At 36.0% G+C, this 17984-nt stretch overlaps 1 protein-coding gene across 42 annotated transcripts in view; it reads left to right on the top strand.

Annotated features, from left to right (window-relative positions):
- The window catches only part of NRG4 (neuregulin 4), a 121746-nt gene that overhangs the window by 32555 nt on the left and 71207 nt on the right, over positions 1 to 17984 (top strand). For all 42 annotated transcript variants that reach the window (XR_011526700.1, XR_011526691.1, XR_011526722.1 and 39 more), the window contains 2 exons: positions 2996 to 3061; positions 4996 to 5089. Coding sequence is in view for 21 of the 42 variants with exons in the window: in XM_070574360.1 (XP_070430461.1) it covers positions 3052 to 3061; positions 4996 to 5089 (104 nt within the window). In the remaining 21 variants the exon portion in view is untranslated. The remainder of the gene's footprint in view (positions 1 to 2995; positions 3062 to 4995; positions 5090 to 17984) is intronic.

The raw sequence follows: 17984 nt of genomic DNA, 5'->3' as shown, positions 1-17984 counted from the left end.
ATGGCATGGCTCTGGTTTTGCGCACCATGATATTATTCGGTTACAGTTATTGTCTGTCGCCCCTGGGTGCAGGTCAAGAGCTGCATGTTCTGAGCCCTTTGTGTTCCATTGAGATCCCATGCACTGGACCTGGGCAGGTGGGGGAAGGGGCATTTTCTTCTTTATGCTCTCAAGGTTTTCTCACTCTGCTCTTGCCATCTGTTCTTCTGGAGTGTTGGCTTGATGAGATCACCCCCGCGTTAGCTTTCACCTTGGTAGGGGCTTTCCCCTAGGCTGCAAGGGCCCTCTGGGATCTTTGATATTCCCACAAACGAACGTCCCCTCCCCCGTTCCTTCCCTCTTGGAGGCTGCCCATGGTCCTGGATTCCAGTCTTTTGGGGAGGAAGTGAAGTTTTCTCTTACCCCTTTCCACCTCTTCCAAAGGGTCTCCAGCCTCTCCACCCTCCACTGTATGGCTGCATGGGTCTCTCAGGCATCTTTTGTGTTGTGTTTGGATGTCCTCTGTTGGAGTATGCATGTCTTTTTCGTTGTATGGTGTAGGGGAGATATCCAGGGGAAAACTCACTCGCCATGATCTGATGTCACTACCCCACCCTAGAACATTTTTGTAGTTATTAGTTTGTGTGTTTGTCATTTGCTAAAGGTAGTAGACCACTTACTACATGTTTGTTGATAGATGAATGAACAAATAAATTGTTCTTAAACACAAGGCTTTCATTTAGAGTGAAAAGTTAGCTTGAAAAACATTAGATTTTCTACTTGAGAATCATGTAGCCTCAAAGGTTAAGTTTATTTGCATCATGCAAAAAATAATACCAAACCATCTGCTACGACATATCTCTTAATAAATACATCTTGAATGTGCTGGATGAAATCACAAATTATTATATCTCACATACAGCTTAGTAGTCATTTTCATGTTAGTAGACAGCATCACGGTTCCATAGTTCAAATAAAAAAGTAAAGGTTACAGATTTTTCATAAACATATCATTTTAAAATTCAAACACTATAAGTTTACGTGATGTTTATGTGTGTGTGTGTGTATATGTATATATGTAAAGGTTGTAGCTATGTAAAAATTGCGTTTGAATGTGGGAGATAATATGTAATGATGAAGAGAATTGTTTTTAGAGTATGGGCTGATATGAGTTTATTTTAATATTTTCTTAAAAGAACAACCATAGTAGTTTCAGTGTTTTATATCAATCAAGTAATAATTTTTTCTGAGTTTTGGTTTTAGAAAAGATAACCATCTACATACTTGGCATACTTTAGATAATTATATGATGAAGAACTGTGTACTTCGTTTAAACAATATTATAGTTTTAGTCAATATTTTAAAATTATTTATGATTATTAAACCTCATACCTTCCCTTAATGCATGTATTATTGCTTACCCATAGTTTGTGAGTAGTTATATTGCTATCAGTATTAGTCATGTTCAGTGACTGTATTCATTTCAAATTGAACATGATGTTATATGTTGTAACTATTACCTTCCTTCAGTTTTATAAGTACTTCAAATAATCATTTATAAAATATGTGATTTTTAAGGAAATTCCTTTTTTAAAAAACCCTGTGGAACACTTTTCCACTAACTCCACATTAAAATTCATTTTCTCCACAACCTTTCACAACACTCTTGAATTATTCAGACATGTAAAGATGAATAAGGAGTCTAAAGGATGTGATTTATTTCATAACTTTAAAAATTGGGCAGTAATTTGAGAGTGCAGTTTAATACAACTTTTTTTAAAAATAAAATTCTGCTCTGTTTGCAACTCTGGACATGCGGACTGAAAGAGGTTGTTCCCTTGTCCTGACCCCTGTGCACCCCTTGGTCTTTGTCTCAACCTTGCCGACTCTGCATGTGGCAGCTATATAAATCAGATTTCGATGTGTTATAAAATGCTAGGCACAGCTGCTGTAGTCTGCAGTATTCAAAATCTTTGAAATACTGCATATCCAACAGAATGTATTGTTTATACATATGTAGGTTTTTATTGAGGTAAGCCCTGTTTGTTTGGAAAAAGAAGCTTATACAGTGAGCCAGTGATTCTTTCAAATTAGGTAGGTTTAATTTCTCTCGTTGCTTGTCTTTATAAGAAAGAATGATTGGCTTTGGGAGAAGACTTTGATATTACAGCTGTGTTAACAGAAGTTGTTGATTGACATTTTTGTTACAAAGTCTTTTTGCTTAAGTCGGGAGTAAGTCCCCTTTAGAAAACCAAATTGAGAGCATGTAATCGTAATGTAAGTAGAAATCCTTCATCTCTTCAAATGTATTTTTTACTTCCTTTGTTTCTGTTGTAGCAGATAACTTCACACATAAGCACATCTTATTAGCCACTTTGCTTTGCCAGATTCCAGACATTTTTTTAAAAGGCCTATGTAGCTTGGTAAATGTTATGTGCAATCTACAGTAAATTTAAAAGTACTTTATATAAATATTAAAGGTTTTATAGAAATGTAAACCTTTTAACTGCTGGTAAAGTTTTTTTATAATATGTTTTTGACCATTTTCAATAAACTGAAGAATTAGAAGTCATTGATTGTATTTAAAGTGAAATTAGAAATAGGCCTTATGAAAAAGTAAAAAGTCAGTTGAGGTCATTCAATTTTATTTACTGACTCATATCTTTCACATATAATCTCATAGAGTACACTACTACACTAACAATATTTATTAAAAGTGAAACTTATTAGAATTTTCTCCAGAGAGAGTTTTAAGATTACGCTACATTATTTAGGCAATGATTTATATTTAGTGCATTTATACTGTTTAATGTTGATCTTTTAGTTTTATCTATTCAATTTTTTTGTTGATATGTAATAAATATCTTAAAAAAAGATGCTTTAACCAAAGAATTTTGTGACTAGCATATAAATGTCTTAATTACTTTCATCATTTAAAAATATATTGCTGTTAGAATATTTGACATTTTATAATGCTCTCAAAAGAAAATAATTTTTCCTAAATTATTAATTTTAGGTGCTGTTTTTCAACCCTCAACTTTTGACCAAGAATGAAACTATTTAAAAATTAAGATGCCAACAGGTAATTTCTTGTAAGTTTATACTTTTGTCAATGTGTGCCACATAGCAATAGAACAAAGAAAAGCATATTAACACAAGACTATATTTTTCCCCATCTAAAATTGTTCCTGAAATCTGAAATACTTTGGTTTTGAAAGACCATCTTTTGTAACATGAGGCTATTTTATTTTAGACATATATTTCATCAGTTTTTATAAACTGGCAAATTCTAGCTTACTCTATATCTGATATCAACTTTACAAAGAAGTAAATGAAATCAGAATAAAAATAGATTCAGAGGTAGTGATTCAGGTTAGATGAGTATGCTTTACTGATAAAATACCAGCTGTTGAGACATGACTGGTTATAATCCTGTTAAAAACAAAGACATTAAGTTCAGCGACAGAAAGCATTCTATAATAAAGTTACACTCCACTCTCAATGGAAAACCCTATGTGATAGTGCCAGTGATTCTGATGTAATGTTAATTGGGATTTTATTTGTTAGACAAATTGTTCCTGAAAAATTGTAAGCATTATCTTATTAAAATTTGTTTGATTGTAAACAAGCATGGCATTGTGTAAAAAAGAAAAAATCTAAACAAATTAGTTCTGGTTGATTTACTTTCTTTTTTTGTTTTTACCCTTAAATTCTTTATGGTTCTGTTTTTCTCTTTACATTTTTATACTTTTATAGTTCCAATGTGATGGTGAAACAGATTCTTCTCAATTCTAAAGTAAAAGGAAGTTTTGAAATTTCAGATTCTCATGGTGGTGATATCTGGTTCAGTAGCAGTTGTAACCTGACAGGTATTGAGACCTTAGTGGCAAATAAATGCTAGATAATTTTTTTTAATTAAGGTACTATTTTTTTAAATGGAAAATTGAAGTAATGCCATTTTCTTCTTCACATAAGATTCTAGGTTATTTTCTAGACAGAAACAATCAGGAACCAGTAATGTGCAATTTTAAAGAATGTACTTCCCTTTCAAGACCGAAAGATAAAGTATTCAGCAATTTGCTCTTCTAGTCATAAACAGTAGTATAATGACTCAATGAATTCTACTATGGTTATTTCTAAATTTCTCTGTATAGTAGTTTTGGTGACCAGGAGTGAAAGGAAAGGGATTTTCCCTTTAAAACAGGTAGCGGGGAGGTGGAGACTGGAAGGAAGGAGAGGTACCAAGGGAGACAGTGAAGGCAAAGAATAAAGAAGCATAAAGGAAACGTCAGAGATAAAGATGGAATTAAGGATGGAGAAAGGAGGGAAAGAAAGGAAGCAAGAAAGAAATGGAGGTTTATTTTCTCAGTATTCTGAAAGTTTTGGCTGTTTATCAAGCAATGACTTAAGCTTTTAATTTTACTTGAGAAATTTAGATATATCTTTACAGTTACTAACTGTTACCTAAAATCCCCTTGCCTTGTAAGATTATTTTATTTTCACTTTTTTGATGTTAAAATTGTCGTATATAGAAATGTTTAAAGATAATTTTGGAAATCAGAAATTATTTCAATTATCTAAATCTTTTTCCCCACGGTAATTTCAGACTTTAATGTATTTGGAACGTAAAAGGAAAGATAAAAACCTAAATACACCCAGGGACAGAGAAACTCGAAGCAAAGCTGCGGAATCTCTGTACTAATGAGAAAGGCCAATGTTTAAGATCCCAGTTGCGTTCTTTTAACCTATTATTGAGATTCTCTATTTCTGTAATAGAGGTTATAAATCCATTATAATTAATGGCCAAATCCTCAGGACAGATTAATTTTTCCTTCAAAGGGTTAGAAGTCCCTGCTGATCAAATAAGAAATAAGATTAATTCCTTCATTTTGAGAAACAATTGTTTATTCTAATTTTTAGAATTGTTACTTCAGTCTAAGATACTTAGTCCTTTTTCTTGCTTTATTAGGAAAACTTTAATTTACCTTTCTCTTTTCATTTATGTATGTGTTTTAGATCACGAAGAGCCCTGTGGTGCCAGGCACAGGTCATTTTGCCTGAATGGGGGGATTTGTTATGTGATACCTACTATTCCCAGCCCCTTTTGTAGGTGAGTGCAATGGACTGGGGGGAGAGAGTAATTTTTTTTTTGGTATCATCTACTAACTTTTTTGAGAAGTGATAAATATTGAAAGAGTGTAAGGTGACAAAGTGTAAGGAATACTTCTCCATGTTCTCATATAGAACAAAGTTATGCTTTAAAAGCAAAACAAAGTAGCAAATCATGATGTGTTTATTTTGAAAATGGCAGTGATAGGGTTTATTTTGAAAATTGGTAGTGGTAGTTTCAAGCCTAGTCAGATCTTTTAATAATCCATTTTAGTGACCTCTCTAAGATTTTAGCAATTTAGGGAAGACAATCTATGTTTAATATTACTGGCAAAATACCTAGAGAATTCACTAATGTAAAAAAACCCAACATGAGATATTTTGCTTTGAGTTTAGAATATATAAATACATAACTGTGTTGGTACCAAAACTTCATTTGATATATTAAAAAGAAAATGAAGAGTTAAGTTTTTCTAATGGTGACAACAACAAGAAAAGGGGAATGTCTTAGCCACTATTGTTTTAAAATAATATGATTCACTTTGGGAGTATAGTTATAGCCAATGATCAATAAACAACTTGAAAATCGTACTTGTATAGCTGGCTTCCTGTGAGTTTGGTTGGATAGTATTTAAGGGAGATAGATTAAACCTCATACTGTGTGAATTAGCAACATAGTACTACCACTGAGGTCCATAGACTTTAGCAGAGCTCACACCTAAAGACCTCAAGATATTTTATAGCATGTGCATGAATTATTGTTTTTTTTATTTAACTGAAATGAGAAATATAGAATCTAGATTTAAGATCTTATAAATAAAAAGGATAGGAAAATGAAATTTATAGTAAAAGCAAAAGATACTGGGATTTAGTCTGGAGGAGAGGCAGAGAAATAACCTTATAATTATCTCAAGAAGTTTTTGGAAGTTTTCATATGGGGAATAGTGACTGGGTATTTTTCCTCTCAAGTGAAGAAGGAAGGTGATAACTGTAGCTTTATAATAAGTGCAGTCAGGTAATGTGAGTCCTCAACTTTTTCAGCTCATTAATCTTTCATCTTCTTTTCTAATAGACAGTGTTTAATGTTAAAATTTTCCAAATGCATTTTAGCTGCATTCTACAAATTTTATAGTCTGTTGTTCAGTACTCAGTTTAAAATTTTTTCCATTATAGTTTCTTCTTTAACCTATGGGGTTTTCTTAGTTATCCTCTAATATTTATATCTAATTTAATTGCATTGTAGTCAGAGTACTTAGTCTGTCAAGCTGTACACTTAATATTTATCTGTATACTAAATGCCTTATACGGCACTGAATAAGTTGAAAGAAAGACTTAAGAGTACTGAAATTTGGGTAATCATTGAAATGAGAAAAAACCTAATGACTTAGTTCAGGCTGCTCTAGCAAATTACCATAGACTGGTTGGCTTATAAACAACAGAAATATATTTCTCACAGTTCCAAGGGCCAGAAATCTGAGATCAGGGTGCCAGCATGGTTGGGTGTGGCCTGCTTCCTGGTTTACAGATGTACCTAGGTAGAATTTTTGACTGGCAGATTTGTTTTCAGAAAGAGCTGGTTAAAGGGCCAGCTATCAGACTGCAGAGCCATCACATGACAGAATGAGAAGAACCTTTTTCCAGAGCAGAATGTAAGGAAATTACAGACCACAGGCCAGATTGTTTATTATGACCCTTGAGCTAAGAATATCTTTTGCTTTTTAGAGGGTTGTTAAAAAAAAAAAACATGAAAAAATATAGATGACATGTTGTGCCACACATAGCAGGAAGAGAGAACTCTCTGGAGTCTCTTTTATAAGGGCAGTAATCCCACTCATGAGGAGTCCATCCTCATGACATAATCACCTCCCAAAGGCCCTGCCTCCTAATACCATCACATTGGAGTTAGGATTTCAACACATGAATTTGAGGGGGACACAAACATTTAGTCCATTAACACTTAGGTTGTCACTCTGCTTTTGTACTTTGAATAGATGCATTTTTAGTTATTTTCAAAAAAGTTACCAATGAAAGAGAATGAGCTACTTTGCTGGTAACCCATGCTGGGTTTAAGAGTACTTCTAGTTTGGTTCTAATTTCAAACTTTGAGAGTAGTAACTAGAGTAGATGAAACCATGCCCCGTGGGTTTATGATGGATAGAGAAGGAAGCAAGGTCACCATGTTGCACAATAACAGGAGATTCTGTGGGATTAGCACTCTCTGTGCAGTGTGAATAGTGTACCCTGGAGTTGGTCAACAGCCTGGAAGGAAGTGAAGTGAGGGGACAAAAGGGAGACTGAGAGAAAAGGAAGGAATATAGTGACTAAGGGTTCAGTGAAGTTGAGTGGCAGATAAATTTTAAATTATATATTATTTTATAAACTAATTGCTTTCTAATAATTTTGAGACAACCTTTCAAATATAGCCCTATAGGTTATAATAGCTATATCTAAAGGTGATAAACTCATTTTCCCTCCCAACTCATACTATGTCCTGCATTCCCTTTTTCTGTTAATGACAACCCAACCATCTTGTCACTGAGAAAGCCCAGACTCATTTTTGACTCTATTATCTCCGCCCTGTCCACTTGTCAAATCATAATTCTATATTTGCTGTATGCCTCTCATGTCTCCAGTCCTCTCTGTTCTTACTATTACTAACTCAGACCTTATTAACCCCTGCTTTGTCTATAGAAATAATTTTCTAACCAATTTTCTTGGAGCCTAATTCTCATGACTACTCCTGCTGAAATAAAAAAACGTGACAGCCCTCATGCCTACCCATCTACCACGTATAGAATAAAGTCTCTCGTTTTAACATAGCTTTTAGAGTCTTTTACAGTTTGCAGTGGTTTTGCCTTAGAATCTATTTCATCTGACATTAATGTAGCTATATCAGCTTTCATTTGTTGAGTATTTGGTACATTTTTCTTTTCTTTCAATTTTTCATTAAGTTATAAACACTACAGTTAGTTGACTTCCTCTTTTCTGTCTTTATTGGAATGATTGAGTTTTATTTTTCAACCTTACATTCTATTGACATGTCTTGAAATCAATTTAGTTGTGTCTATCAGTTCTTTAATGAAGAGAAAAGAATAGAAAAAAGAATATTAGAGTAAATAGTGCATAATGAGTATAGGTATTATTTGTGAAACTTTTATTTCAAGGGGGGTGTTGTGTGTGTGTTTGGGGTCACATCTAATTAGTCACGAAGTCCTGCCTGGATTATCTATAAAATTTATCTTTACTGCCCTGTCCTCTTTCCTCTTTTCTTAGTATCATTTCCCTCCTGAAGTATTGCAGTATCCTCCTTTCTTCTGTCCAAGTCTCATTCACAATGCTGCTCTAGTGATCTTTCTAAAAAGTAGATCTGACTTTATGTTTTCTATTCACAAAATATTTCCTAAGTCCTACAGTATATCTCCAAATTTCCTTGCCTGACATTCAAGGCTCTTCATCGTATCAGTCTGTTCTATTTGACATCCTCTCCTATAGCTTCTTCATACATATCTTGAGTTCTAAACATCCTGCCCTATGTGCAGCTTCCCAAACATTGCTAAGGCTGACTCCATGCTTTGGCATATGCTAGTTCCCCTGCCTAAAATGACTTTCCATGTTTGTCTTTGAAGTGAGCTAATTTATCACCTCTTCTGTGGAGACTTCTTTATTCTGATGAGGCAGTTTTAGGGGCTCTTTCTTTTGTACACCTGTCATACTTTGATCATTTCAGGCAAATCTCTATTATGCCTGATTAATATTTTGTTTATTTACGGTCTTCCTCAAAATTGTGAATGCCTTGAGGGCAGAGATTTGCTGTCTTTCTGCTTCTTGTGCCTAGCAAAGTAAATAAATGAATAAGTGTAATGAGTTAAGGAAGAAACAACTTATATCTCCATACAAGTGATTACAGAAAACTCAAATTTCAAATTTTTTAATAAGATATACTATGTTATCTTAGCCCTATGATGTCAGTAAATAACTTTTATGCAGTGATTGAGTTTTTTTACCTTTTCTGTGGTTTTCAATATATTTCATATAAAAAAGAAAATGAAGCAGTGTAAGTGGCAGTATAAATATATATTTTACATACTATTGATTAACTGAAGTCGTGAATTTCGCTTCATGAAAGTATGATTCTTATTCACTATAACACTCATTTTAAAGGTTTATATGAATTATAGTATTTTTTGAATGATTTTTTTTTTAGGAAGATTAGCCCTGAGCTAATCTGCCAATCCTCCTCTTTTTTTTGCTGAGGAAAACTGGCCCTGAGCTAACATCTGTGCCCATCTTCCTCTACTTTATATGTGGGATGCCTGCCACAGCATGGCTTGCCAAGCGGCACCTTGTCCGCATCTGGGATCTGAACCAGCGAACCCCAGGCCTCCGAAGCAGAATGGGCAAATTTAACCGCTGCGCCACCAGGCCAGCCCCTGAATGATCTTTTATTCTAGTAAAATATATGTAACATAAAATTTACCATTTTAACCATTTTGAAGTGTATAGTTCAGTGACATTAAGTATATTCACATTGTTGTGCAACCATCACCGCTATCCGTCTCTAGAACTTTTTCTTCATCCTAAACTGAAATTGTACCCATTAAACAATAACTCTTCATTTCTCCTGCCTCCAGCCCCAATAACCATTGTTCTACTTTCTGTCTCTTTGAATTTGACTATCCTAGGAACCTCATATAAGTGGAATTATACAATACTTATCTTGTGCGTCTGGCTTATTTTACTTAGCATAATGTCTTCAGGGTTCATCCATGTTGTAGAATTTCCTTCCTTTTTAAAGCTGAATGATATTCCATTGTATGTATCCAGCATATTTTGTTTATCCATTTGTCCCGTGGAGAGACGTTTGGTTTGTTTCTCCTTTTGACTATTCTCAACAATGCTGCTATGAACATGGATGTACAAATATCTCTTCAAGATCCTGTTTTAACTCTTTTGTGTATGTAGAAGTAGAATTACTGCATCATATGGTAATTCTATGTTTAATTGTTTGAGGCACCGCCATACTGTTTTCATGGTGGCTGCACCATTTTGCATTCCTGCCAACAATGCACAGAAGTTCCAATTTTTCAACATCCTTGCAAATGCTTCTTGTTTTCTGTTTTTTTGACAATAGCTTAATGGGCATGAAGTAGTATCTCACTATGGTTTTGATTTGCATTTCCCTAATGATTAGTGATATTGAGCATCTTTTCATGTGCTTATTGGCCATTTTTATATCTTCTGTGAAGAAATGTCTATTCAAGTCCTTTGCCTGTTTTTGAATTGGTTTGCTTTTTATTTGTTATTGTTGAGTTTTAGTTTTCTATAGATCCTGAGTATTAATCCCTTTTCAGATATGTGGTTTACAAATATTTTCTCCCATCCTGTGGATTGCCTTTTTACTCTGTTGATAGTGTCCTTTGACACAGAAAAACTTTTAATGTTGGTCAAGTTCAATTTGTCTAATTTTTCTTTTGTTGCTTTGTGCTTTGGTGTCATATCCAAGAAACCACCGCTAAATCCTCTCATGAAACTTTTCCCCTAGGTTTTTTTCTAAGAGTTTTATAGTTTTAGCTCTTATGTTTAGGGCTTTGATGTATTTTGAGTTAATTTTTGTAGATGGTATTAAGGTAAGGTCTTTTGCATGTGAATATCCAGTTTTCCCAGTACCATTTATAGAAAAGACTGCTCTTTCTCCATTGAATGGTCTTGGCACCCTTGCTGAATTAACCATATATGTGAAGGTTTATTTCTGGCCTCTCTGTTTTGTCTCATTGGTCTGTTTGTCTTTATGCCAGTACCACGTTGTTTTGATTACTGTAGCTTTGTAGTAAGTTTTGAACTTGGGAAGTGTTAGTCCTCCAACTTTGTTCTTCTTCTTGATTGTTTTGTCTATTCAGTGTCCCTTGAAATTTCATATGAATTTTAGAATAGGTATTTCTGTGAAAAACATCTGTTTGGCTTTTATCGGATTGTCTTGAGTACATTACATACATAGGTACTTATTTTTTTAATGTGTTAAGACATTGTGTATGAAAACTGTAAAGAGATTTTAAGGTTATTGACAGTATTATCTTCCTTTAGAGAGGATTCACATAAACTTTTGGCAGATGGTTAGAGGCACTAGTAATCATAGATTACTTGATCCAGTCAGTAATTGAGATTATTTCAAGCAGAGCTTCAGCTGCTGCATGGACTAGTCTATCTGCTTTTCCATTTTGTCTAAGATAAATTTTGGAATCAGCTTGTTCAACTTTCAGAAAACTTCCGATTCATGAACATGTTATATACCTTCATTTATTCATGTCTTCTTAAATTTCTTTCTGCAATATCTATTTTGTAGTCTTAGTGTTGTAGTCTCACGTATCTTTCATTAGCTTTTTCAAAATAAATAGTTTTGTGTGTTTGGATGATATTCTTAATGGCATTTTAAAAATTCATTTTCAAATACTAACTGCTTATATATGTAAATAATATTTTTATACAGATTTTAGGTGTAATGGTTTTGATGAATTCACTTAGTTATGATAGTTGGGTGTGTAAATAGTCCTAAAGAATCTAATGTCTTGTCATCTTTGAAAATGACAGTTATGCTTCTTTTTATGCAATCTTTATACCTTTTGTTTCTTTTTTCTTGCTGCCTTGCACTGGCTAGAATCTACAGTATATTTGTTGAATAAAAGTGGTGAGAGTGCTCATCCTTGTCTTATTTCTGACCTCAAGAAAAGAAAGCTCAATATTTCATCATTAAGTATATCAACTGTGTAGATTTTTTCTTAATATCCTTTAACAGATTAAGGAAGTACCCTTCTAGTCTTTGCTGAGAGTTATATCATGAATAGGTTTTTTATTTTATCAAATGCTTTTTTCTATGCCTATCAAAATAGTCATATGATTTTCTTCTTTTAATTTTTTTTAGGTGTACATCATTATATTTTGATTCCTGTGTAGATTACATCATGTTCACCACCCAGAAGCTAATTATAATCCATCACCACACACGTGTTCTTAATCACTCTTCTTTTATTTGACTAATGTGATAAATTACCTTAACTCTTTTACAGCTTTATTGTATGTTTAAGGTATATTTTATACCCATATTAAAGCTTTTTTTTTTTTTGAGGAAAATTAGCCCTGAGCTAACATCTGCTGCCAATCTTCCTCCTTTTGCTGAGGAAGATTGGCCTTGAGCTAACATCTGTGCCCACCTTCCTCTGTTTTATATGTGGGACGCCTGCCACAGCATGACTTGATAAGCAGTGCATATGTCCTCACCCAGGATCCAAACCAGCGAACCCTGGGCCACCAAAGCGTAGTGCGCGAACTTAACTGCTATGCCCCTGGGCTGGCCCTTTAAAGCATATTTAAAGTACCTATATTTAAAGGATACAGTTTGAGTTTTGATGTAAATATGGAACCGTGAAACCACATGCACAATCGACCTCCAAGTTTCCTAATGCCCCTTGTAATTCATCACTTTTACATCCCTTATTCTCAAATAAATACCTATCTGCTTCCTGTCACCATTGATTGGTTTGCAGTAGCTAGAATTTTATGTAAATGGCCTTATACACTATGAACTCTTTGTAGGGTAATGCCAGCCTCATAGAATGAGTTGGAAAGTGTTCCCACCTCTTCAGTTTTCTGGAAGAGTTTGTGTGGGGTTTGTAATATTTCTTTATTAAATATTTGGTTGAATTCACAAATGAAGCCATCTGGGCCTGGAATTTTATTTATGGGAAGATTTTTAAATCTAAATTCAATGATTTTAATAGATGTAATGTTAAGTGATCTGTTTCTCCTTGAGTAACCTGTGATAGTTTGTGCCTGTCAAGGAATAATTCTATTTCATCCAAGTAGTTAAATTTATTTACAGTCATTCTTAATATTCCCTAATTTAGTATAAAATTTAAATTGGTAAAAAGGGATTAACTATTTACAGGGGTAAAGAGATCTCTAAAGAATATAGGCATAGGACATGCAGGGAGCAGCCACTACCTCTAAGGTGAGAAGAAATACCCAAGGAAGGAAAAAACTTGGCAGACACTCCACCATTGCTGAAATTCAGATCTTGATGGAGAGGGTGTGGCTTTGGCCCACTGGGTGGTAGAGAAATTCTTGGGCCAAGGCTATTAAGCCGGAAGTCACCCTCTGGGATCCTGGTGAGTCTTACAGGGAGACTGCTTGCTAGTGTGTGAGCAAGACCTGCTGGGGTGCTGTTGAAACTTTCTGAAGGGTAGGTATCACTGGATCTACTGAAGGAAGCCTCCAACTGGCCATCACCACCACAGAAGCAAGAAGAAAAGCCCTTTCTACGGTGTCCCTCTAGTGCTCTTTACTGACAAGGCCTACATTGTGCCAACTGGTAAAGGAGAAGTGTTACAGATTCAAGCCCCAGGTTCATAAAACTGGGTAGATTTAGAGGTGAGAGGCAATAATTTGATAACTGGCATATCCCTCCTTTGGCTACTCAGCTTCTGTATGCACCTTCTACACACATTTGAACTTTTGCACACCAAGGAATTCTCACATTTCCCCCAAATGAAGAGGCATCTTATCCCAATAGTAATTGTTTTCATAGCTGAAAATATCAATTACTCCTCAGATTTAGTCATAGCGCAACTGAACACACTGTTATATAAAGACTAATTGATAAGATTAACTTCTAGTAATGGCAAGAAAGAGAAGACAATGGCTAATGTATCCAAATAAATATGTACACCTGACAAGCAGAAAATATATTACAGTCCTTTTTGTAATTAATTTGTTACTAGACCATTAGATGATATCTATGGCTTCCTTCTTCCACTACCCATTCCGTATTTCCCTTGTCTTCAGCCATAACCTTAGTAGGTTCTTATCGAATAGAGTGACCCAAACCTTCTTTCCTGAGGGATCTGAGTCCTCAATACTCCTGCCTTTTTTTTTTTTTTTGATTACTGTAATTTGCAGTTAACCTCTACTATTGTGAATAGGTGTATTGAGAGTACTAAGAGGCACTCCAGAGAATTTCCTGGATTCTGTGTAGTCTTTCTTTCCCTCATTATATACCAACAATCTAATTTCCTCTTGGTAACTGAGATCAACCACTCAAGCTAATAGTGTACCCCCCTCTTCTTTTGGTGCAGTGGCATGAGGAGACCAAAATGACCAGGTAGAAGTCTTGTTTTTCAATTCAATAGACCACTGTTGTATTCCCTGATGGAATCATTATCCTCTTGGGGACTAGAATCTCTGAACTCCACAGACATGAAGCTCAAAATTGTTAAGATGGGAATACAAAGTTTAGAAAGTGCGTTATTAGATATGATAGTGAGTGAAGCCACTATCACTTCCATCTCTTGATTCCCAGACCCATGCATTCTGACTTTGGGGAAGAGAGTACCGTATAGTAATCTCTAATTCAAAGCATATACCACATCCTGTAAGATGGAACCCCATCCTTTCAGAGTTTTTTCTGCCAATGGCATTATTTTATTTTTAATTAGGTCAGATGCTTCTGAGTGATGGCATATGTGGTAAAATCAGTTAATTCCATGAATATGAGCTCAGAGCTGCACTTCCTTGGCAGTGCAGCAGTGTGGAATGAGTTCCATGATCAGAAGCAGTGTTATATGGAGTACTGTTATAGTGAGTCTATGGATGGTGGTGCTGGCAGAGCATTATGAGCAGAGAAAGCATATCCATATCTGGAATATGTGTCACTTCCAGTGAGAACAAATCTATGCCTCCTCCATGATGGAAAAAGTACAGTGTAATCAACCTACCACCAAGTGGCTGACTCTTCTGCCAGGAAATGATTCCATATCAAGGACTCAGTGTTGGCTTCTGCATTGACAGACTTGGCACTCAGTAGTCACATTAGCTAAGTCAACTTCGGTAAGGGGACGTCCATGGTTGAGCCCCTTCATATCCTCCACTCTGCCACCATGGCCACTTTGTTACTGGACCCATTGAGCAAGTACTAGGGCAACTTGGGAGAGAGTGTGATTGACAAAGAGTGTCATTTTGATTAAGAGCACATCAGCTAATTATTGAGAGCTCCCTTCTGCAGTGAAGGCTATTTGATGGGCAATCACATTGGACATAAATATCTACAAGTCTGTGTCCATTCTGAAACATCCATCCACCTGCTTCTTCCCCGGAATTCCTTGTCACCTATCTTCCAATCACGTGATTTCCTTCCGTGGCCAAATCGTTAACAACTGCCCATGGATCTGTGTAGATCTATAGAGCAACTGTGCATGGATCCATACTTCTCATTGTCTCTCCAGACAAAGTGAACAGGCAGTGTACTGTTCAAAGTTCTGCCCACTGGGAGGATTTTCCTTCATCACAGTTAGAGCCACCTCTGTGTAGGGATGTAATACGGAAGCTGTCCACTTTCAGGTGGCACCAGCATATTGTACAGACCCATTTATAAACTAGGCATGAGCATTTTCTTCCTTAGCTGGTCATAAGGAACTCCTCAGGAGGCTGTAAGCATAGATTGAGAAGAGGTAATGCAACAGGAGTCAGATTCTGAACATTTTGTTCATGTAACTTCTACCTTCTGGACTTGCCTGCCCTTGGTGTCTTATATGCCATTTCCATTTGACAAAGTATTGCTGTTGTATATGCTCAAACATGGCTAGTTGGGTCAGACAGCACCCAGTTCATGATGGGAAGCCCAGACCACATGGTCGTGTGATGTCGCATGGTGGCGTCACTCATGGGCTTTGTGGCCTACACAGGAGAGCAACCACAGGACTTTTCAAAGATACAGGTGCTGCCCTCATTAATGTGTTTACCAATACCTTAGGGACAGGACTGCCTTCTAGACCTTCTTGGGAGATATAGTTATGAGGTGGACATAAAGATCACACATGATAAATCCACTCCAGCATTCCTAACCCTAAGCCTTCACATTCCCTCATTTACAGTGTGCCACAGAAGCTCTGGCATTTCATCCTCATTAACTGTAGGCCACTGACTCCAAGTTTCAGTCAACCAGTCAAGCTGTTAGCTCATACAGTGGGAAGTGGCTCTAACACATTAAATCCAGAATCTCTAGTAAGTGCTGTCATATCAATAAACTCATCCCTCTTTGGCCTAATACCCTTAGAATCTACTCCTGCACATATTCCCCAGGATAGATACACACATAAACACACACAATCATATAATTCTTTTGGTGTTTAAGCTGTCTTCTCTTGGATCATATTGTGTACATTATTTCCTGGAGTATGCTGATATTCGACCCTAGTTATTGGTCTAATGGAAATAAGGGAGTGGTTTTGGTAGGTCTTGAGGGGAATGAGTGTCCCCTTGCCAGGCATTTACCCCAGGTGAGGCTGTCATAGAATTCTTTAAGCAAAGGAAAAGTGCTTTCCTCAGACATAGGAAGTCCAGCTACTTCCGCTGGTAAGGGAGTCTCAGAGTTACTAGGGGATTTGAGATTGTCAGTTTCATTTGGTCTACCAGATATGCCCACTTCCAGTTTTAAGAGCTCATTCTTTATCAATCAGTGCCCTAACATTCACATAAGAAGCTTGGCAGCACTATGGATCCAACTAGTATTGTAATTCAGCCTGAACAGGTAAATTTTACATTAGATTTTCAAGAAAATCAGCTCTGTGGCTACAAGAAATGGATTATTTTATGGCTGCTATGGGAGCTTTCTATTTCTCAGACCAGGATTTGAGCTTGTTGTTTTTTCTATAAGTGCTTTAGTGCATTCAAGACAGTCTATCCCATACCTGGTCCTTATGATTATCATTACTACCATAACAGTCAAGAGCTCCTAAGGTACTTACTTTCATTTGGCACTTCATCACAGTTAACTGTGATGTTACTGCATGCTCTGGATAAATAGCATCCCATTTCTGGTTGTCAAGGAGTTCATTCCTGCACTTAAACCTAAGGGCATGACCAATCAATCCAAAAATCTTACTCTTGAGGTTCTATCTCCTGGCATCACTCCCAGTACCAGTTCTGTTTTAGTCAAGTCTGCCAGGAGACAGAAACCAAACAGTAATTTGAACAGGGAATTTTTAATATAAAGAATCATTAAATTTATAAAAGGGGCTTAACTACTGAGAAGGGTATAGTGAAACCTAAAGAATACAGGAATAACAGATGAAGAGAGCAGCCACTACCTCTAGCCTGAGAGAGTGTACATAAGGAATAAACAAATTTAGAGAACAAGTTGAGATTCAGACTTTGTTGAAGAGGGTTAGGCTGTGTCTTGGTGGATGGAGAAGAAGGTTGCTCAGGTGCCTTAGGCCAGAGCTGATAAGCTGGAAACCACTTCCTGTGTTGCCAGAAAAACTTGCTGGGGAGCTGCTTGCTGTGATGCCACTGTGACTCACTGAAGGGTGTGTGCCCCTTGGTCTCCCATATAAAGCCACTCACTGGCTGCCACACCATAGGAGCCAAATAAATGCACCAGAGCCAGGAATCTAAATACCTTCCTTTTTCATCAGTCTGAACAAGTAAATTTTGCATTAGATTTTTAGCAAAATCAACTGAAATGTCAGTGGCTCCTACTGACAAAGCCTAACATTGTGCCAGCTAGCAAAGGATAAATATTTACAGGGTACTGGTCTGGTGTTACAAAGCAGGGCAAAAAAGAGTGGGTTTGGAGCTGAGAGGCAATAAATTGGTACCTGGCACATTTTCCTTTTAATGTCTGTGGGATCTATAGTGATGCCCCCTCTCATTTCTGTAATTGGTAATTTGTCTGCTGTTTTTCCTCATCAGTTTGGCTAGAGGTTTATACATTTTATTGATGTTTCAAAGAGCCAGCTTTTGATTTCATTGACTTTTTTCATTTTTCTGTTTTCTGTATTTCTTTTCTTCAGTTTAATTTGGATTTAATTTACTCTTTTATTCAAGTTTGTTTTTTTAAGGAAGATTAG

Source organism: Equus przewalskii, chromosome 1 (assembly GCF_037783145.1).
Source record: "Equus przewalskii isolate Varuska chromosome 1, EquPr2, whole genome shotgun sequence".
NCBI lineage: Eukaryota > Metazoa > Chordata > Mammalia > Perissodactyla > Equidae > Equus > Equus przewalskii.
Note: the sequence above shows the minus strand (reverse complement) of the source record. Positions and strands in the feature narration are given on the sequence as shown.